Source organism: Bacidia gigantensis (genome assembly GCF_019456465.1).
Source record: "Bacidia gigantensis strain McMullin 20006 chromosome Unknown contig_255, whole genome shotgun sequence".
Classification (NCBI taxonomy): domain Eukaryota; kingdom Fungi; phylum Ascomycota; class Lecanoromycetes; order Lecanorales; family Ramalinaceae; genus Bacidia; species Bacidia gigantensis.
Window position 1 is genome coordinate 1,979,846 of NW_025408605.1, and position 21,694 is coordinate 2,001,539.

A 21,694-nucleotide genomic window follows, 5' to 3' on the forward strand; every position below is an offset into this window, starting at 1 on the left:
TTTTATGTGCCCTGCAAGACTTTACCAACGCCGAGGCAGTGCATGAGGAGCTTACGCGTACCAAAACTCTGGCAAACCAAATATCCAGGAAGCTCGACTTCCATGGTCTGGTTTGGTGGTGTTCTCGTACCCCAACGTCGCCTGGAGGCAGGTGACTATGTCTCCATATTACGGACTTTGATATCGAGACTACAAAATATCAATTTCGACAAAGTTAAGCGCCGCGATTGAACGTTGTCTATAATCGATGAAACGATGTCTATGATCGATGGAACGATGTCTATGATCAATGGAACGATGTCTATGATCGATCGCTCAACTGTTGATCATGATCGTGGACGATCATTTTCTTTTGTCGAGGGGAGATTGTCATGTACATATGCGTGTTAGCGCTATTACTTTATGATCGATATCGATCGTGAAGGAGAATCAATCAATACTCACCCAATCTCAGAATCGCTCTTAATAACTGGTAGCAACACAGATTGCTCTTGCTTAATTGGAGTTAGATTTTTTGGGTTGAGGTCAAAACTCGACTATCTAATTGATTTACATCCGAAGGGTTTACCCAAAGCGTTCCAAGCACAAAATGTCCTAATTAAAGGCGAAGTTTCTATTATGACATGCACAAGTTATTGTGTACTTCATTCGGCAGATGGAAGCTCGCATGCATGCCGGGAATCTGACAGCCACAATAGATCCACATTTATCAGCCACATGGCCGAAATTGGATACACTGAAGAATCACGAGGTGCTTTGTAAAAAGCATAATGCACACAAACAAGTCGAACGATGTTTTTAACGTGTCGCTTTGAGTAGAAGCCAGAATTAGAGGATAATTGGCGAGCACAAGAGGGTACCCTCGTACGGAAACACTTCTCGGTTATGATTTCTCGCACATTCTCCCTTTCTGGAACCCAAATATCTTGACGACGTTGCAAGGGAGATAGTGTCAAGAGGGTAAGATTGGCAAGAGCCACCAACCAGCGTAAATATATTGGTCTTGTAAATATCCTTAGTCCTACATAGACTACAGTACAAGGACTATGATGACGAAATAAGTCACAGAATTTTCTACGTCTAACAACGTATTGAGTGCCAGATGAGGCGGCAAAGCGGGACATGGTGGAGTCACAAATTCAATTACAAGCATTGTTTACCCCATTTGATACTCTTGTGGCGTCTGTGAAAGTGGGTACTTACCAGAACGGTCGTATGTGGCTTGCTTTGTGCCTATGGCTGCTGGTCAAGTGAGTCAGGTCGTCGATTGACTTCGGAAATTTGTTAGGTGACAGGTGTAGGCCCCACTTCTAATTATGGTCTACCTATCATGTTCTGACGACCTGGTGGAAACGGGTACAGTTCTGAGTTCTAGGTACTGGATGACTTCTATCATTCTACGAGTCTATTGGTCGCCTTCATTACTTTAACTTCTGTGACTCTGTGACTCTGTGACCAAATCTGCTGCTGCATTTCTCGAAGGTATTGTGGAGGTTGAAGTGGCTTGGAGTAAGGTTCTCAATAACAAAAATTCTCTAAAGATTTTCCTTGGCGAGGACTATATATTGCATCGTCCTCCCACTCCCTTTCTTGTTCTCTCCCTTTGGTAATAGACACCACTGGGACCCCCTTCTCGACGGCTACAAACAGAAATCATCAAAAGATTATCAAAACTTGCCATTACGAGACGCTCCGGCAGCTGCCAGGTGTGAGCCCTGTCCGGAGCACCTTCTTGACCATGTCTCATGGTCACCCACCTCGCTCTTACTCTCCTCCCTCCCCTCTCTACTCTCTCCCTACTCTCATCAACCATCTCCCTCGTCTCGAAGCCGCTCCTAGCCGCTTCATCCCTTGTGACCTCGGTCCCCCTCCCCTCCTCCACACTCTCCTCACTCCCCTCTCTTTTCCCCTGCTGTGTACTCGCCCCGTCCTCCGCACCGCCACCACCGCCATCGAACCACCCCACGTCGGAGACCCGCCGACTTACCCGAACCCCAAATCACCTCCCTCAAGCGCCTTCAGCCTCCTCCCAAGGACACCCGGCATGGCTTTGCCAGAGACACTCATAACCTCGCCAACGAGGTCAAATGGTATGAGTTCCGGGCTGCTATCCAAAGGGAGCGTAGCGAGCTCGAAGCTGAGAGAATCGCCTTGAGGGAGGGGAAGAGGGAAGCGGCGTGGTCGTACGCATATGACGCTTGGGAACATAAGGTGCAAGCCTTTGGCAAGGGGATGATGGCGGTTAATGCAAAGCACACCGCCGAAAAGGCGGCAAGGGCGGCAAGGAGGGCGGCCAAAGAGGCCAGAAGGGCGGCAAGGGAGGCTAGGGTGAGGAGGTAGGATCGGGACACTTCCTCAGTGCGCCCTCAGTCATGTGACGTTCTCCGGCAGAAACACCGGGGTTCGGGCTTTTCTCAGGTCCACAACGAGATCAACGTGTACGTCGTGTGGGCTACGAACCCTCTGGTGGATCATGAGTTTGGCTACCCACTGGGACAATCAGACTCATGATCCATTCAAAGGAGCCAATAGATCTCAATTCATCATATTCAGGAATGATTCCTTATTTCAGCATTTCTGTGTATTTTTTAGCAACTTATTGAACCAAAGAAGCCGCAAAAGAAACAGAAGCGGCTGAAAGATTGCTGTCGCAGGTAGTGGCAGCGTGAGTAAGCTGTCGGCTGGGCAACCTACCTACCCTTACACATGACTAGTCAGATGATAGGCCTAGACAAGCTCACCTCAACAATTGCTCAACCGCCCGTTTTCAATTGTGGCGGACACAATCTTTACCCATACTTATCCACATGTATGCCTTCTCCTCCGAGGAGTCCGTCGTCATACGCCATTACAACTTGAGATGAGTGAAATTGATTACACCAAGGCAGTACAGGGCCCTTCAGAGCTGCGTACAAAATATCCACGATTGACCCCGTAAGACGCTTCTCGTGGGATTCAAAATGCCGAGTCCAGCACACTGAGTGCCCGGTACTCAGTGGGTCAGGACGCTAATCTCTCTCGGGACTGGCGGCTTGGCCGGCGGTGTCCCAGCGATTGTACTCCAGTATTTCAATCAACTAAGTTACTCACCGACTTTCAACATAGAGAAGTTTTATACTGAGGTGATGTAAATATCGTCGATGGTGTGAACCTGACCTATGATTACTAAGACACCAGGATCGCGTTAGCATGTGCCAATATGTCAATGCGAACTTCCTGAGCTAATAATTATCATTGCATTAGCCTGCGACGCCTGCATTGTACATGGCCGCAAGCTACTAGTCTTAGCTGATTGGCCGGTGGTCCACAGGAATACCGTCTCTCTCCAGATGACACGATCCAATGTGATGAAACTTTTACCATCTTTCAAGATTGCGAGCATGACATGCATATACTATTCCGAAATTGCCCCAGCAGAGGACCCGTCTTTGCTCTCGAGGAATCTGGAGGCTCAAATGGCGTCGGTATCGACATGGGGGACATTATATGGCTTTGAATGAATCTCTAGCTGCAATTGTGCCTACTCAGCCTGAAAACTACTTCCACTCATGTGTGTCATTCAGGGTCATAGCATGTACTGACGAGCTGATTCTCGTTTGTTGACGAAAACGAGCATCAGGTTGCACATCTCCCACCACGGCTCGATTGGAACTCAGAACGGCAGCAATTCAGCTGACAAAGAATGTGGACTCAGCTTCAGTCGTCAGATCTTCGAGTACATTGATGTCAGCGACTTAAGCCGCAATGCCACACACTTTTCCAACATCAATTTCATGAGAGCGTTGCAAGCGTGAATCACCCAAACAACAAAGCTAACACTCACGCATCTTGCGTACGCATTCGCGAAAGAGGAGCACCTGGAAATACATAGTGACCTTCCCCTTCATTATCATTCTGAAGGTGAACAGACACTGCATTCGATGGCTTCGAGACTCTTTTCGAACAACGCCCTCGGCAAGTGGTCATATACCTACGAATTTTTTCCTGAGGGTGATCTACAAAGAGCTTCCTAATCAGGCAGTACGCATGCATAGCACCCGCTTGTGGCTGCATACTCGCTCATGAAGGTGGGAGGGCACTGCGGGGTAGTGAGCAGTACAGATAGAACGGCATGGTCGCTTCTTTTACATTCTTCTACCTGTCTCACCTAGCAAAATTGAGTTCACTCGGTACGCTTCCGTCTCCTTTGCTTAAACATACCATGCACGCCTGAATAACTCTGTTCTAGGAGACGCGACATGGACGATCCAGCTTCGAGCCTCGTGCAGACGGCGTATCTTGCGTTTACCTTGAGAAACGTCCTAATTTCATTGCTACCACTTACTGCGACATTATTTTCCTATCAGATCATACATTACCGCTATTTTCACCCTCTTTCTCATTTCCCTGGTCCGTTCTTGGCAGGGGTGACACGACTATGGATTGCTTATCAGGACCTGATGGCCCGGGAGCCGATGGTGTGCGACGAACTCCGCAAAAAATATGGCAAGTCCCCATGCTCCTTCACTAGTATTGCAAGAATTATGGAATCCATTTACTGTGGAACTTGTTACTGAAAGCGGCCGCTTAAGGTCCTGTTGTTCGTATCACACCAACGGAGTTACTTGTCAGCCCTAGCTCAGCATTACCTATCATCTATCATCGACGTGCAGATAAGGCAAGCCAATACGTCGGGGGTAGCTTTGGTCCGATAGAGAATGTCTTCAACACGAAACCCTGGGCTCAGCACGCTCGTCAGCGTAAACCCTTGGCGGGATCTGTAAGTAGACAGATCTTTGCCATTCATATTGCAGTGAATACTAAAGACCAGATAGTTCAGCTTCAGCAATGTCAAGAAGATGGAGCCTCTTATCGATGTTCAAGTCAAGCACTGGATGAACAAGATAGGCAGCACAGTTTCCGAGAAGAATACGATACTTGATCTTGACGCTTGGCCGAGGTTTGTGCTTCAGGACGTCTGACATGACATCTTTTGCTCATGAAACACTATCAGATACCTAACATTTGATGTGATAACCGATGTGGCTTTCGGCGCGCCTCTTGGCTGCATTGAAACAGCAGGCGATGTAGGCGGCATCGTTGAAAATTTCCGAGTCGGCCTTACCCTAGCTGGCCTTTTCATGCGCTTGTATCCATTCACAGAGTGGATAAATACTACCTGGATGGGCAAGTACCTTCAAGTGAGGCCTACAGACAAGACGGGCTGGGGACTCGCCATGCGGCTTCGTGACCAGCTGCTAGAGCAACGACTCAAAGAGCTCGAAGACGGTACTTTTCGCGATCATACTGACTTACTGCAAGCGTATGGGCACTTTGTTTGCACTTCATGATCCAGATACTGATGATGTCGACGCAGGATTCTGGACGCACGGAATGACGACGGCACCCCCATCGAGCTCGAACGCATCAAAGCGGACCTTTTCCTCATACTAATGGCAGGAGCTGACACCGCAGGGACGGCTATCCAAAGCATAGTACGCCTGACCGTGACCAATCAGCCTGTTTATCTCAAAATGATAGCCGAGATAGACAAAGCAACCGAAGCGGGCGACTTATCAGCTATGCCTCAGTATGATGAGATTGTTCGACATTGCCCATACTATATCGCTTGCGTCAAAGAAGCTCTGCGCCTTTACCCCTCTGCGCCGAACTTGTTCGCCCGCGTGGCACCGCCTGAGGGTTTAGTCATCGAAGGCATGAATATCCCCGGTGGTACGCAAGTGACCTGCTGTGCATGGATCACAGGCCGAGACGAGGCACTTTTTGGGCCCGATGCTCACGTTTTTCGACCAGAACGCTGGCTTGAAAGCGCGGAGAAAGTGGCATTGTATGAGAAATACAGTTTTGTGTGGGGCTATGGAACGCGGGTTTGCTTGGGTAAGGAGATTGCCCTTATGGAGCTCTATAAGGCACCATTCCAGGTAAGTGCTCTCAGCATCAAAGTCAGAATGTCCATGTCGATGAACGCTGATTATATCGATGTTTCCCAGTTCATCCGAGCATATGATGTGGAGTTTGTGACCGAAGGCTTTTTCGCTTCTAGGGCAGGCGTTGGAGCTTGGGAAGACTTCAAGATACGAGTTCGACCACGTACACCTGGCCAGGCTGTCATTGAGACTCAGTGAGACGATGGCCTCTCAAATTACCTTGATTCTTCCGTGTCAGTAGCAACCATGGGATTGGTACTCAAATTGGAGTGGGCAAATCCGATGCGTAATTCAGGATGATATACCAAGCCGGATTGGAGTCGCGAACAATTATGAATGCTCAATAATGACTAGTATCCACATTCTCTTCGAGACACGACGGAGAAATTATGTCTACGAAACAAGAAAGCCCCTCTCTTTGTCCGTACGAGCTTCCCCGTTTTGGTATCTCTCGCCGACTTACCAATGACCTCAAATTGTGCTAAATATACCGAATCTGGCTGCATGTCTCTCGCTCTTTCATCAACTTCGGAGACACGCATATGCGCGCCCAAATCGGCGACAGAAGCCAATCGGAAGGATTTTGCGCATCTTGTTTCGAGATATGAATACGCGCAAAATACTACCTCATGGGGCGAATTCTATACCAAGACATTTCCTTTCGTCGATTTCATGCACTTATCCGCAGCTAATATCCATGCCTTTTCTCATGTTATGATCTTAGCATGCTTCTCCTGAGCCGTGATATCACCTTGACAAATAAGCAGTCTTCTCCAAACTCAAGGGCTCGATGTGGTGGATATTGAAGCAAGAACACACTTGAGGCAGTCTAGAGAGCAGGATAATATCTACCATAGTCATCGTCGAGTCGGGACAAAATCGACGAGTGGCATCAAATGTACGTGGAAAGCCCAGCAACAATGACATTCCGCTATTGGACGCTCTTCGCCTTCATCATATCACACGCCTTCACTTCACCAGCTCCAGCACCAACACCAGCATCAGCACCACCACCACCAGCTTTAATACCCTTAAACTCCACCAACGCACCCCAACCAAATTTTGGACCAATCTGCTACGCCGACCCCCTCGTACCCACAAAACGCCCGCCCATGACCAAAGCCGCGTGCCGCGCCGCACTCACACGAATGAAAGACCACCTCGAAGACGAAAGCCACAACGGGAAAAATCAGTTCTGCCCGTCAGAAAAAATCCACTTCGACGCTGTGGACGTGCCGTATTCGCTGCACGAAGGCCACTGCAACATCACGGTGGATATCAACGGGGATGAAGGCCAGCCGCGTGTTTGTATCCCCCTGGATATTGAGGCTATGGTGGCTGCTGTGAAGACGGTCATTTTTGTTTGTGTGGTGGATGGGTTTAGAGGGGGGAAGAGTGCTTTTGGGGAGGGGAATGCGGGGAGGGTTTTGGTTTGGGGGACGTGGTCGGATTTTGGGGAGGAGGGGGAGGGGGAGGGGGGGTGATGGGGGGTTGGGGTCTGGGAGCGTTGCTGGTAATGAGACGGGTGTAGAGCTTGCTGATACTCAATTTGTTGAACGGTAGAAGCATCAGAATTTCAGTACTACATCTGTATTCTTTTGGGAACTTATGTTTGACCGACGAGTGACAGGTTTTCACGATCCTGCTCCTATCACAGTCACAAATGCACAAAGCCATAGCTATAGTACGAGCGCTGCGTTCGAAGGTCTTGCTCATTGCATCGGATCAATGGCTAACAAATACGAAGTCGCTTGCATTGAAGATCTCTCAACCACCAAGCTCACCTAAAAGATGTTACCTTGCGGAATACGTGATTTTCAGACCTTCGATTACCACTACAGTAACAGTGGCAAGAAGTCTCGCTCCTGGCGACAAAAAAATCCTTTGACTAAAATTTCCAAGAATACGATGCAGGAAAGCAATCGATTTATCCACATCATCATACATAGAGCGAAGATAGTGGTGTAAATGAAGGATCAATTGACACTCAAGCATGCTTTACCTACGTCCAATCCAATGTATGAGACTCCTATTTTCTGTTTGCATTTATCATACCAGCCCAGTATTCCAAATAAGCTAGGTTGTGTCATACCTTCCAAATAGCCTCGTATCCCGAACATAGAATTCTCTTTGGTAAAATGATATCGATGGTCCAGAAATCTAGATATAGATTGTGCAAGTCCTTGATGATTGGACCTCAAAAGGCGTAGTTGGCCTTCTCATTATCACTCAAGGGAGAGGATACTCATTTGCTGGGCGGTGCTCCACATCCCCGGCAGGCTTCGCTCTTGAGGTGTGGATAATTGCACACCTTGCCATCAGGCTTGAGGATCTTGCACTTGATTTGGTGCACAACGCACAAACCACCTCTTTGACGACAGTTGCTTTTCATCCCTCCTCTTCCGCCTGGGCAATGGTGGCTTTTAGTCATGTCGGGTGGATGGCCGTTGAACTCGGTGCCGGATTGGATAATTCTGAGAGAGCTCGATCGATACCAAATTGATCCGAAAGAGCCGTGTTGCAGAGCATTGACTCAGCAGAGCTCGACATCTTATGTGTCGGGGATCACATCTTGAACAAAGACAATGCCAGAAGCGGACCCTCAATGTGTTCATTGTGCCGAGAACGGACACTATCAGGCACAACTCTTTGGTCGACACGGGTGGGAACATTAGCGAAATGATACTACCTGTTTGTCGTAATTGAAGTGTTTGTTTCATCGACCTATCACAAAGCTGCATGCAGAAGTCCCGACACGTATGTTCTTGGAGTTGCTCCTTGCATATTCTCAACCCCACTTCCGTGCTTTGTTTGCCTCGCAAAGACTTTCTCAACAAAAGAAATTCCGGCGATTCCTTTGGTCCCCATTGTTATTTAGCGGTGTCTCTAAATAAGGATCTTAAGATGTAGTGAAATCCTCGTCCACCCAGAGATCAAGGTTTCCAAATCAGCCTATATTCAGGTACCATGAGCTCACATAGCAAGACGCTTCGTCATGAAGACGACGATAAGACATCTCTACATTCGCGAGCATCAGGATCGAGTTCAACATCTTACCCCGAAGGAACTGAGACTTCAACACTCCGCTACTGCCAAGAACCCTGGGATGTCTACCGCCCAAGGGTCGAAAAGCTATGCCGCACGTTATGGCCCCCTCAGCAAGGTCTCATGAGCCGTGTGGCAAACAGTCGAATTCTAACATGGGCACGAACAATCAAATTCGCTGACGCCATCCTACCCGGCAAGCACGAGCCGGTGATTGAGCGAATGTGTGGCGGCGATTACAATCGTATTACAGGAATTACTCTACCACGGCACCCAAACTTGCCATGCGACCGACTGATCCTCCGCAAACCACGTGAACCCAATTTTGGTCATCCAGATCGAGATGAGGCACTCCTAAACTTTCTGAGGGAGAAGTCTTCGATACCAGTCGTACAGAGCATTGCACATGACTTCAGCTCAGACAATCCACTCGAGAGTCCATATGTCATACAGAAGAGAATTCCTGGAGAGAGCCTTGAGCAGATGTGGCCGTCACTGAATCAGGAACAGCGCTCTACCATTGCATGTGAAGTTGGCGCGATGTTTCGAACGCTGTTTACCCTTCAGAGTCCCGTGACAGGCATTGCAGATGTGCCATCATCAGACGAAACAGGATCACTGAACGTCATCGCTTTCGAGCTCATGGATGGATGCGGCGGATTAATCAAAGACCCTGGTCGAACAGACCTGATGAAGCTCAGAGAATCGCCAAATTACAAAGAGTCAACCCGATCCTTCTTTGAGACCCAGATTGCTCGATGGCGAGCACATGATGTTCGTAGAAATTTGAGCGAAGAGGCTCCAAGCGTCCAGCTTTGGGACAAAATGCTCGATATTGTGCGTGAGATGGATACCGCGAACATCTTCTTACAAGATAGCAACTGTCTTTGTCATACTGACCTGGAGCCAAGGAACATTATGGCTGAAACAAAATCAGACGGCTCGATCAAGATCACGGCAATTCTGGACTGGGATGAAGCGGTTGTTGCTCCAAATTTTGTCAATTGTAAGCCTCCACTTTGGCTATGGAGGCACGAGACTTCCGAAGACACCGATGAGGATATAGACCTGTGGCCATTAGAATCTGCGCGCGGAGGCGAGGTGCCCGATACGGAAGACAACAGACAGCTCAAACAAGTTTTCGAGGAATCTGCAGGGCCTGAATATGTGCGCATGGCTTACGATCAGAAGTATCGGCTGTGTAGAGGGTTGTTCGCACTGGCTACGCGCGGGCTTACCTGTAGCGACACATGGAAGGCGGCTGACGCAATCCTGGCCGAGTGGAAAGTCCTTCGTGAGAGCTTAATCGCAAAATCCTAGATTGTTGTTGTAGATCCAGGGATAGACAGCGTAGAATGAAAATATGGTTTTTCGAATCAGTACTGACAAAATGACCTTGTTTGCGATAGATCCACCCACGTAGGTCTGTTTCACTTGTGTATAGGAGCTCCTTTCGATATATTGAATTGCGATGAAAGTGTTTAATCATTGATTGAGTAAATTGTGGACTTTCATCGCTCTTGAGGCCCATCATATTCTCGTTCCTCAAAGACCGCCCCATCGCGATCTCAGGGGAATAAGGATCTACCATTTTCAGCGTGAACGCGGCAGAGCTTCATCGACATATTGAAGAGGGCCTTGTCTCACTGATATAAAATGTCACTTTATCCACCTCGCACCTTCGCGGCCGGCCTCCTCAGTAGAAAATACAACAAAGTATAAATAAATACACCAAAAGCACAAAGGGCGGATATCACCGAGAATCCCATCAAGTACTTCGGCCCATCTTTCTCCGGAAACAGATAAGCGCCAAAGATCTGCGACAAATTTCCCATCGAATTAATAAAAGCTAAACCAATAGCCCTGACTTCCTGTTCCTCGTCACCTAGAGTACTCGAAGCCCAAGAAAGACTTATAGGATTAGCCGACCACAGCCCGGCAGTAATGAACACCAAGAGCACGTATCTTGCTTTGAAGTCATAGGCAGCGCACACAGCGATCGAGCAGCTCATGGAAAGCGCAAGCCAGCTCGCTACCACTGGTCCACGGTGCTGAGGGAACTTGTCGCAGTAGTAGCCTGAGAAGGCGTTGCATGTGAAAGCGACGGCATACATTGGGACTACCATGTACTGAGCTTTCGTACCTTTGTAACCCAGACCAGCCACCAGGGTTGGGAAGAAGTATGTTAGAACGGACGCGCCAACAATGGGCATGTAGCCTAGGGCGAATAACCAGACTCGGCGATCTGAGAAGGCTGTCTTTAATGCCTGGAGGTGCGATGGGGTTAGCTTATTGAGTCTTGAAAGAGGTTCGACAGAATATGATTTTGGCTCCAAATCATGAAAGCAGAATATCCCCCATAGATACATTGAAGATGTGCGAGGAAAGGGAGAAGTGAGGGAGTAAAGAGGGTATGGGTTCAAGAGTATAGACAGCGCGGACTGTATACATTGCGTTGTATGACATAGTACCTTACTGGGAGTGACGTACCTGTGATAGCTGCAATGGGGACCGACTGCCAAAGTCACTGGTGTCATTTCTGGGTCTGAGACGCGACACAGCCAAGGCCTTTTCCTTTTGCGAAAGCTGGGAAGAAGTGGCTGGAAAATCCAGTAGAAAAAAATGCGATGCAAAAGCCCAGATGATCGAGACGACTCCCTCGATAAGAAAAAGCCACCTCCAGCCCCTAATGCCACGTGATCCTTCCAAGCTCGAGATGATGCCTCCGGCAAGCAATCCACCAAATGCTCCTGAAATGATCGCAGCTGAGAGATAGATTGCGAAACGCTTGGCCTGCTCTTCCTTCTGATACCAGGACGAGAAGAGTAAAATTACGCCTGGAGAGAAGCAGGCTTCCAGAAAGCCGAGGACAATACGTAGTCCAATTAGCTGCGAGTAGCTTTTCACAGCTGCCATACAAGATGTAGTTGTACCCCATAGCGCCATCATGATTGGCAAGTAGACAGAGGGTCTGGTTCTTGAGAGAAACATGCTAAAAGAATTATTCGCAACAGTTTCCCAGTGGGTTTTGGAGTCGGGTTTCATACTTGCTTGGGATCTCCGTCATTACATACATGACGAGAAAGACTACCAGCAACAGAGAGTATTGGCCTGAACTGAAATGAAGGTCATCTTCCAGCCCTGCAATCCTAGCATTGCCGATGTTGGTCCGATCGATGTAGGACAGAAAGTACATAATCCATAATGTGGGTATCAAATGCCAATCAATCTTCCTAACAAGATTCTTCTCGTCCGTCGCGCTATCATTGTCGTTTATAGCTTCTACGGAGCTTTTCGAAATCGTCTTCATATTGAAATCCAAACCAGTGATCCTGCCAGATCCAGGCTATCTAGACATTGAGATACCGATAAAGACCGTCTATGCAAGCAAGTTATGTAGAAAACCACACGATTTATGTTTAACGATTGGTTTCGAGATCATGGCAAGTGGCGTACATCTCGATCGGAGAATAAAAAATCAGATCCTCGGACATGGTCGGGAAGATCACAACGAATTGGTTGCATACAGGCGTTCCAGTCATTTCGTTGTAGGTAGGCTGCCAAAGCTTATACACGAAGAGATTGACCTATCTTAGAGACCCTCCGAGTATTAAGACCCACGAGGTCATCTCGGTAGCCTCCCAGGCGAATTCTCATCTCTACCAATCGAAGGTCAATCTAAAATGACGAAACTCTGTGCCAGGAGAGCAACATATCGAGCCACGGGTTATCGATGGATTGTAGCAAGCTCAGTAGAGCAGCTGTGGTCGTGTTTGAGGGCGTCGATGGCAAATCTTATAATATGTAAAAGGTCGTTGTCGCTTTTCGAAGGCGATGAAACCTTTGGAAGTAGCTAAGGCAAAGAGTTTACACAAGAATATCAAGCTGAGAAAGATCTTCAGACGATGCTTCTCGGGCCATGTTCGGCATCGCCAGGTCTCCTCCGAGATCTTGGAGGGGGTGACGCTGGAAGCTTTGCTCTTGACAATTTCGGAGGAAACGCGGGCTTATTCTTTGTTCACGCCCTGACAGGTAGTTCATGAGAGCTTCTCTAACGGCCTTTTTGCGCCAGGGAATGTGTGAAAAACATATGTGATGCCGAATCAGAGAAGCAATATCCGAGGCGATCGAAGCCATCAGACTTTGCCAAGAATTTCTATTTGAGGTCTTCGCCTAATTGAATCTAGCGCTACATAATGCCGTCATAAATTTAGTGCATTCATGTTGATTTACTCGCAGTCTCGTTCCATCACACCCTCCTAATTTCAAGATGTGTAAGAAGGGAACTTGCACGACTTGTCGTAAGTGCAATCCGGCCTACTCGGGGGTCTTGCTTGTTAGATTGCCTTCTGGATATAGCTGACGCGCTCCCTATCACAGAGAAGTCATCTTGGTGGGGATGCGGCATGCACGTCCGTCGATCAAAGACGACCAAATTGCCCCAAAATTGATTGACGTTAGGTTCCGGTCGTGATGGATAATATCTCAGATGACGACTGGTGCACCTGCGAGCCGAAAGTCGAGAAGGGAGGCAAATCCTACCCTCCAATGGCTGCGAAGGCAGATTGACTCCCAGGCTGGCTGTGCAACATGTTGGTGAAATCGGGAGAAGCTCGGGGACAGTAAGAGAAATAACAAAAGGAGCACAGGCCAGCCGCTCGGTAGAGCTTATACCTACGAACGGAATGTCGGATGAAACCAAGATGAGATGAGTACGGATGACGCAGCATTATTGCTTTCAGACATGTATACAATCGCTTTCCCACCTACTCAAGCCTTCGTAGCTTTCGGATGTCGCACCATGACTACCTGTTCCTCAATCTTGTGGCCCCCATGTGGGCTCATGTCCAGGAAAAATTTATCCACGTCCTCGAATCCCCACTTCACATACATTGGGTACCCAGCTGGTGTGGGATCCACATGCGTTTTTGCGCCTGCTGCATCTGCTGCTTCTAATCCTGATGCAAGGAAAAGAGAGCCCAGCCCACGATGCTGGTGTGAGGGCAGGACACATAGAATGTGGAGAACTAGAGTGGATTAAGTCAAGTGAAGAACGCTGCATCGAATTTGCCCGGTCAGTGGCTTCGGGAGAAGCAGCAGTACTTACAGTACATGGTCTTTTCATCGTACCATCTTTTTCTTCCTGTCCACAAGTTGTCATAGTATTCATCTGACAATGCTTTATTCGAGCCCGCTGGAAGTGCTCTGCGGATTCTTGCTGCGGCAGCCTTCTTCTCCTCCAGCTCAGGTGAGAGATTGATGGGATAGACCCAGCGAGCAAACGCCACGGCTTTGCTATGATACATGAGCACAAACATAACGCAAAGCGGAGGCTATATACCCTGTTGTACTCTCTACAGCTTTGGACCAACGTGCCCCGAAGGTTCCGCCCTGCGATAAGATGGTTTTGAAGTATTGGAGGTCATGCTCCCATTGTATGTCTTCCGGGACATTAGAGTGAATATGGCTCATGATATGATCATCAGCGAAGGCTTGTCGGAAGATGTCCGTGATGACTTCGGCGTCGTCAAGATCGACTTGCTGGATGGTATACGCCATCTTTGATCATACAAGCGAAGACTCGGGACACTAGAGTTGATGATAGCTGCTCACACAAGGGTTTGAACTTAGGTTTATGTACATATACTCCCAGATCAGCGTATTGACTCATGAATTGAGCCATGACGATCGATTCTGGCACAGCGGCTTAAATTTGTAGACCCTGCTTGATTAGGAAGGACTTTCCTACGCAATGAGCACATCTATAGATGTCTCTAGCATTCCATTCTCTTCTGTGCTATCTTGAGAACCCTAAATTTGACAATGTTGATTGAGTCATCCAATGAACCTTGCATTAGCGCCGACCGATCAGCAAATAGTAGCTGACCTCAATGCTTCTGCTATGTAGCACTCATCCCTTTAATGCAACAACATGACGTCGAATGCGCAAGCTGCTGATTCAACGAGCACTCCTTCTCCTCTGATCCACCCTTACCTCAAGAGTGTTGCACCGCCGACCGCCCGAATGAGCCCACCTTCGCCCAACCCGTGCTCTTTTCTCAATGCCTCACACCTTCAGCACCCTGCACCCTGATGACTAGAGTATGTCCCAACCTCCCACCAAACAAATCAGCGCCCCAACTCTCACCTCTCCCCCTCCCCAAACGAACCCTCCCTCTACCTCCAACCAAACCAAAATATGCGTCTTCTGCGCCTCCAGCTCCGGCAACTCTCCTGCCCATCTCGAAGCCGCACGCTCCCTCGCTCGAGCAATGCATAAGCAAAACATACATCTGGTCTACGGCGGAGGGACGAGAGGTCTCATGGGCGAGCTCGCACGAACACTGGTATCGCTGAGTGGGAAGGACGCCGTGGAGGGCGTCATTCCCCAGAGCATCGTAGGACTAGAACGACCCGAGGATGCGGCCACCGTGAAAGAAAGAGCGCAGTACACACATACCGGTGGGGGAAGCAAGAGCCTCTGGACACGTCTACAGCGCCGTCTCCTACCCAACCCGTCCAATCCCCAAAAAGGCAGTAAAGTAGCGGAGCACCACCCCCACCTCTCCACCTCAACAACAGGATCTACCCACGGCCCCATCACCCTCACGCCCACCCTCTCAGAACGCAAACTCCACATGGCGCGCACCATCGCCGCCGCGGGGCCGGGCAGCGGCTTCATTGCCCTCCCCGGCGGGTTTGGGACGATGGACGAGGTTATGGAGATGATTACGCTGTATCAGTATGGGGTGCATAGACGACGGGTGGTTTTCTATAGCGTGGAGGGGTATTATGAGGATGTGGGGCGCTGGGTTGGGAAGGGGGTGCGGGCGGGGTTTGTGAGGGGGGAGATGTGGGCCGGGGAACGGGATGGGGTTGTGGCGGTGAGGGAAGATGCTGAGGGGTGTTTGCGGTGGTTGGGGGAGGGAGTGTGAGAGCATGAGAAGCGGAAGAGAGATGATTCGGGCTGTGGGAGAGGAAGGTTGGGCAAAGAGTGGTGGTTGTATATTCGGCCTGTCCTATCGAATCGGGACGGTGAGTGGTGTATATCTGCTCTAACCTAAACTACGGAAATCGAGAGGTGCGTGTACTCTTTCCTGCTCTGCTCTTCAATACGGGGCACCTATCACAAAATGTGACCATCACTTTGCTCTGGTATGTCGATGTTGCTGCGGTTGCGATCTTCACTGGACTCTAACATCTCTAGGGTGCTGGAGTTGTGAGCCTCACTCGAATCCGAGATGTCCATGTCGATGCTTTGATTATCGGTCACGGTATCTCCACCTCCTGAGTCGTAGCCCTTGAGAAATGCTGACATCCACCAGTCGTCCTCGCATATTTGTTGCTTTTCTGGAAGTGGATCCGAGCTACTTGGAATCCTCGGGTCACTACCGAAGCGTCAGCAACTTTTTTAATCCCACTGCACCTGGCCACTTACCTCTTGACGACACGAGATTTCGGTACGGGTGCCTGTTCAGGCGAAGACCCAGCAGCCGGTTTATAGCGGGCTATCCTCAGGTGAATATTCGAAGGCAGGACCAGCCCCACCAAACCAGGCTCTGGGACTTCTTTATTCAAGCTCGCATTTTGGGGCTCATTAAGACTCCGCTTTTTGTAATGCCATGTCGACTGATCGCACTCAAAAGCATCGTGCCACCGCTTCCCTTCCGGATTTCCGTTTCTCTCTACGCAGACTGGAAAATGCTTTCGAACTGATACTCGGTTTTTGAAACCGTCTCCACAAATGGAGCATTTGACAGGCCAGTCTTTTCTATCCTGCGGTGGTTTTCCATTGTATGGAATTGGAATTCGCTTCGGCGAGTAGCCTCTAGGGACTAAGGATGGGGAGACCACACCGTTGACCGCTTCGAGACGCTTGTTGAGCCACATCTGCCGAGTCAAGAACTGCGAGGTAATGGAGGTATCGTCTTTGTGGGAACGGTAGCGCTTTGGAGGCTTCTCTGGGATGCAGGATTCTGGTGACGTGAGCATATGGCCAGAGAGGTGCATGGCGAGTATGGTACCTGCTGGCCTCTTCTGTGGAGGGGCAGAATCGCAGTATAAAACATTGCAACGAGCGTTGTGTTCCATTTGCATACTAGGGATCATCGTATGATATTGTATACCTACTTCATGTTGTCGGAACAATGAGTAAATAACTCCTTCATCCTCATCGGAATTGCAACAGCATTTTGCTAAAGAGATTTCATTTGTGTAAACACAAGAAGCGGGGGTGGCAACGGTGATTGGGCATCATCGTTATGTGTTGACGGCGGTATCCTGATAAGTGACTTCTTTGTTCACGCACGATACTCAAGTCTTTTACCACGCGTCAATATCATATCCTGGAGTTCAAAGGCCCAGATCAGCTCTAGCGACTTCCTCATCCCGGTCGCAATGGCTCAACCAGCTATCAAGGGGCTGTGGAGTGACATCTGCCCTCGAATTCTTGATCATGTCTTGAACTTTGACGATGAAGAATGTCTTATCACCCTCTACGGTCTGCGGCTTACGAGTCGCTTCTGGAGCGCTATTTCTCGAATTCCTCTCGAGGAGCTGCTGTACTCAAACTACTTCAAAAAGCTGAAAACTATTCCTCCCCTTGACGGTATTAATCCCACAACACTGACTGAGATGGGTCCAACGGCTACAGACACATACTTAAGATTGTTAGACTTCATGAAGAACATCGGGGAAATACCAAAGAAATTCCAATCTTCCGCAGCATATAGATTTGCCCCGAATAGACCCACTATGTTTCTGGATCGCTCTGAGTATTGGGAATTGTTCAAAAGCCCAGGCTTTATCGAAATAAATATATCCATTAACGCAAGTCTTCGTCGCCACTGGGGACAGTACATCAGGACTATGATTCAAGAAATCCCGGGTTGGACCTTTGTACATCTTGACCTGCCCCTCTTGCTCGCCTTCAGAGTGCTGAACAAGCATGTCAAGGTCAAATATGTGGCAGGAAAAAATATGTTCGTGGTGTGGAAGGAGAGATACGATATCAAAGCCGCGATCGTCAAGCGGTGGGTGCGAGAGCGTCAAGATTCAGTATTGAGGGTGGAGAAAGCACGTTTGAGGGGCTGTGGGGATGATTGCGAAGTCTGTGCCATTAAATGGGACTTGGAGCAACAAGACTCGAGGTTGGAGTCAAGCAGTCTGAGGGAGGCAGAAGAAGCGGAGTTGAAGGTCTGTGATGATAATTGTGCAGTCTGTACCATCAAATGGGACTGGGGCTTCTAGAAAAGAGATTACATCCAACCGTCTGCCGTAGCATTTTACAAAGTCAGGATGGACGTGATACGTGAAGACCAGGTGGCGAAAGCGGGGGACTTGCCACAATCCAATGCGTGTGTTTCTGAAGTGTCCTTTTTTACAAACCATAGCCCGATACTTCCTTCAACGAATTGTCAAGACATTTCAAATTCTCCAACATAATATGCCCAACTTAATTGCCGACAGTAGCTTTACTTAGTCAGCTACATCATAAATCCTCACTCGAAGGGTCAGGTATGGACAAACTTCCTGGCGAGTTGCAGGCAGATATCTTTTGTCACCTGTCGACCCTCAGTCAAGAAGATCAACTCAAGGCGCTGTATGGTCTGCGATTGACAAACCGTAGTTGGAGCAGGCTTGCACGTCGCCCGCTGGAGAAATTCTTGTTCTCAAAGTACCTGCATACGCTAGAATTACCCCCGTGGGTGTTGATACCTCCATGGCCCATGCAGCTGCACCGGATGGAATACACCAGGTTTCTACTTCACTCTATGGAGGAGTATGTCGTGAGCGTGCAGGCCTTACCGAAAAGGTTTCAAAGCTCCGCAATATTCAGAACGATGCCTGATAGGCCATTGAAATTTGAGAGTAATGTAGCAAGTGAATACCTCGTCGAAGGTGATTTCGCGGAGACGTTGGAAGATCGTATGTTGGATCCCCTATGCCTAGTTGGAAAAGACTATGGCAAGACACAAAACGAAAGGAGAAAATTCGAAGAGGACAATTTTGGGGACCTCATCAACGCGTTTCTGGAAAGCAATACAGATTGGAGATATAAACACACCATGTTGCCAATGCTTCTCATTTTGAGACAGAAATGCAAATATTTTCGGATGAAGACGGTCAAGGACACGGATACCCTCGTGATTTGGAGAGAGAGGCATAGTTCTATAGCTACCAGAACCAAGCTGCAAAGGCTCCAAATGCCTGGAGAAAGGCAGGTCGATGTACCTGTAAAGAGGGTCCCGCCGAAAATTGAAGAAAGCAATCAAAATTCAGAAAAGACACCACAGGGATCTGAAGGACGAAAGATTGAAGGACGCCAGCGCAAGGAACCATTGACCCGCGAATCTAGTGAATGTATTTTTCTGGCTAATGCTGATAATGAGCCAATTTTGGAAGCACGGAATGTCAGACGAAGGACGAATCAGTGGCGTTTGTACAACCCTCGAGAGACTAGAGTATGCTCGGTAGACTGTCCTGCTTGTGAAATCGTGTGGCATGGCGGCATGGAAGATGACTGACAGACTTGGTCGACTTCTGGAAAATGAGGAAGTTTTTATTGTCCACTGGCCGAAAAGACGGCCGAGACATTTTTGTAGTATTCCGACGCTCGCCCTGCATACAGGGTGAAAATTCACATTCGCCGTACTTCAAAGCAGCAGAATTTGCCGTTGGTTGAGAGAGGAACGTATGCTTTTAGGATCTACAGCATTTCTATTGCCTTCCTGCGATATTGTAACGTGGAGCTATCGATTTTATGATCCTTGCTTCACCCCATGCTATTTTTTTCGATTGTTTCACAAACTTGCACTACAATGCCTGGATATATCGAGATGGAAATGTCACCATCCAGGCAGCAATTCATGGTTCGCAATTGACACATGTTCCTCAAGTTGGCTCGAAAAACGGAAGCCAAAACGCGTGGTATGAGTAGATTAATGTCAGTCTTGTCGACATCGTGTCTCTGCTCATCTTGGGGCACTTAATCAACAACACTTCGCTAAGACATCGAGGTATTGTGTGGTCTCACGGCCATCTTTTTGTCCAGTCATAATCGACTTCCGCTGAATGATTGTTACGACACATCACTTTTAGCTATGATATATGTTTGACAGATGGAGTGATTTACGTGTCTACCTGAAGTGTTGCATTTTATCACACTTCGTCTTCTGTCTTTCACACAAAATCAGCTTTTGACATCACCCAAACTCCAACAAACGTCCACTGACCGGGAACATGAATGGCCTAGCTATTGATCAGCTACCACCAGAGCTATGGCTTCAAATCATAGAAGACCGACTACACAATGAGCCCGATGAGTTCAAGGCCTTACACAACCTAAGGATGACAAGGAGATGCTGCGACACCGCTCGCGAGCTCCTCGAGGACCGACTGCAGCAAACCCACTTTGGGAAGATCGAGCAAGTAATCGCAACATCAACTGAAGATCGACGCTCACGCGACTCGAATCTGAAGAGATTCTTGAACAGCATAAGCCGCCTGCCACGAGAATTCCAGTCCTCTGCCATCTTCAGATTTGCGCCAACCGAGTTCCGCACCTTCCAGCTTGCGCGGACCAGGAATAAGACAAGCAAAAAAGTGAAAGACCTAGACGCGAAATCAGGGCGAAATCGGCTCGTTAACATGCAAGCAAATTTCCACAACGAAGGGCAAGTTTGGATGGTAGACAATACTGAAGCACAACTGCTTCTGGACTTAGTCGGCAAGTGCTACCATCTGAAGATAGAGTACAATGACAGCGGCGATGTCGCTGTTGTTCGGAAGGAGCTGTATGATGAGTCGACGGTTGAGGAGAGGAAGCTAGAGCGGCTTCAAGCCCCTATGGGAATTCTGTCTGAGTGGATGGTGGAGACTTCAAATAAGAAACGTACACAACGATGGGTCGTGAATTTCTTCACGAAATGTGCGAAAGCTGTGAGCGCACTCTTCACGACATCTGGGAGGGTCGCGAGCACCTTCTTCATGTATTGTGGGAGGTTTGTGAGCACACTCTTCGCTAACTTGGTTCATAACATAGAGACCTTTCTCGAAGGAGGGCCCTTCAGATCACCGTGTCGCCATTTCGGGATTCTCCTAGCCATTAGTTTTATGACGATTTTGATCATGATTATGATCACGGCGTTGTTTCTGGAGTATCACCCTGAGATCTTCTGGCCGCCGGCAGTACAGGAGTTATTCGGCCCATCGCCGTCTCAAGTCAGGAGAAATGTGCATCGTGAAATGGCTGAGCGATGTCAGCGTGAACTAGCGATGCTCAAACGCAAGGAATGGGGGGTTTCTTCGGGTTTCGACAAGTGGAGATCCCACTGTTGCCGAGATTGACTGGACAACAATGGGATATGGAGGTGGGTGTTGGGAGAATAAGTACAGGATAAGATGGGAAATTACTCGGGAATCACTTTTCGAGTATCATGTTGGGATGGTCGTGAAAATTGTGTTCGATCTACTTATCAAGAGGCAAAAGCCTACCACTTGCATAATCTTGCATACCATAACTACAAAGTTGAAGATGAAACCCATTCGCTTGACTCTCTGTTCATGCCATTCCGCTCCCCCCACCCCGCCCTTGACCGATACCACAATTACCCCAGACACTGCATTTGCCAACAGACGATCCCCGTGAGGCAATCGTACATTGTGAGGAAAATGAATGAAGATCCAAGCTGCCATACTCCTCGATATTGTTCAGAACAATT

General features: G+C 48.6%; 6 protein-coding genes across 6 annotated transcripts; 4 read left to right on the forward strand and 2 right to left on the reverse strand.

The window, feature by feature from the left end:
* Positions 1-4,838: 4,838 nt before the first annotated feature.
* KY384_007360 (uncharacterized protein) lies at positions 4,839-6,125 on the forward strand (the record flags this gene model as incomplete). The annotated part of the gene is made up of 3 exons (XM_044815851.1): positions 4,839-4,939; positions 4,994-5,302; positions 5,357-6,125. The coding sequence occupies 3 exons, from the start codon at positions 4,839-4,841 to the stop codon at positions 6,123-6,125; spliced, it is 1,179 nt and encodes a 392-aa protein (XP_044667725.1).
* Positions 6,126-8,894: 2,769 nt separating this feature from the next.
* On the forward strand, positions 8,895-10,292 carry KY384_007361 (uncharacterized protein; the record flags this gene model as incomplete). The annotated part of the gene is made up of 1 exon (XM_044815852.1): positions 8,895-10,292. One exon carries the CDS (start codon positions 8,895-8,897, stop codon positions 10,290-10,292), a length of 1,398 nt encoding a protein of 465 aa, XP_044667726.1.
* Positions 10,293-13,742: 3,450 nt separating this feature from the next.
* On the reverse strand, positions 13,743-14,531 carry KY384_007362 (uncharacterized protein; the record flags this gene model as incomplete). Its single annotated transcript, XM_044815853.1, has 3 exons — positions 13,743-13,999; positions 14,080-14,267; positions 14,314-14,531. 3 exons carry the CDS (start codon positions 14,529-14,531, stop codon positions 13,743-13,745), a joined length of 663 nt encoding a protein of 220 aa, XP_044667727.1.
* A 1,567-nt stretch (positions 14,532-16,098) lies between these two features.
* On the reverse strand, positions 16,099-16,982 carry KY384_007363 (uncharacterized protein; the record flags this gene model as incomplete). The annotated part of the gene is made up of 2 exons (XM_044815854.1): positions 16,099-16,360; positions 16,411-16,982. 2 exons carry the CDS (start codon positions 16,980-16,982, stop codon positions 16,099-16,101), a joined length of 834 nt encoding a protein of 277 aa, XP_044667728.1.
* A 387-nt stretch (positions 16,983-17,369) lies between these two features.
* KY384_007364 (uncharacterized protein) lies at positions 17,370-19,716 on the forward strand (the record flags this gene model as incomplete). Its single annotated transcript, XM_044815855.1, has 4 exons — positions 17,370-18,167; positions 18,222-18,328; positions 18,601-19,435; positions 19,687-19,716. 4 exons carry the CDS (start codon positions 17,370-17,372, stop codon positions 19,714-19,716), a joined length of 1,770 nt encoding a protein of 589 aa, XP_044667729.1.
* A 497-nt stretch (positions 19,717-20,213) lies between these two features.
* On the forward strand, positions 20,214-21,082 carry KY384_007365 (uncharacterized protein; the record flags this gene model as incomplete). Its single annotated transcript, XM_044815856.1, has 2 exons — positions 20,214-20,978; positions 21,044-21,082. The coding sequence occupies 2 exons, from the start codon at positions 20,214-20,216 to the stop codon at positions 21,080-21,082; spliced, it is 804 nt and encodes a 267-aa protein (XP_044667730.1).
* Positions 21,083-21,694: the final 612 nt, after the last annotated feature.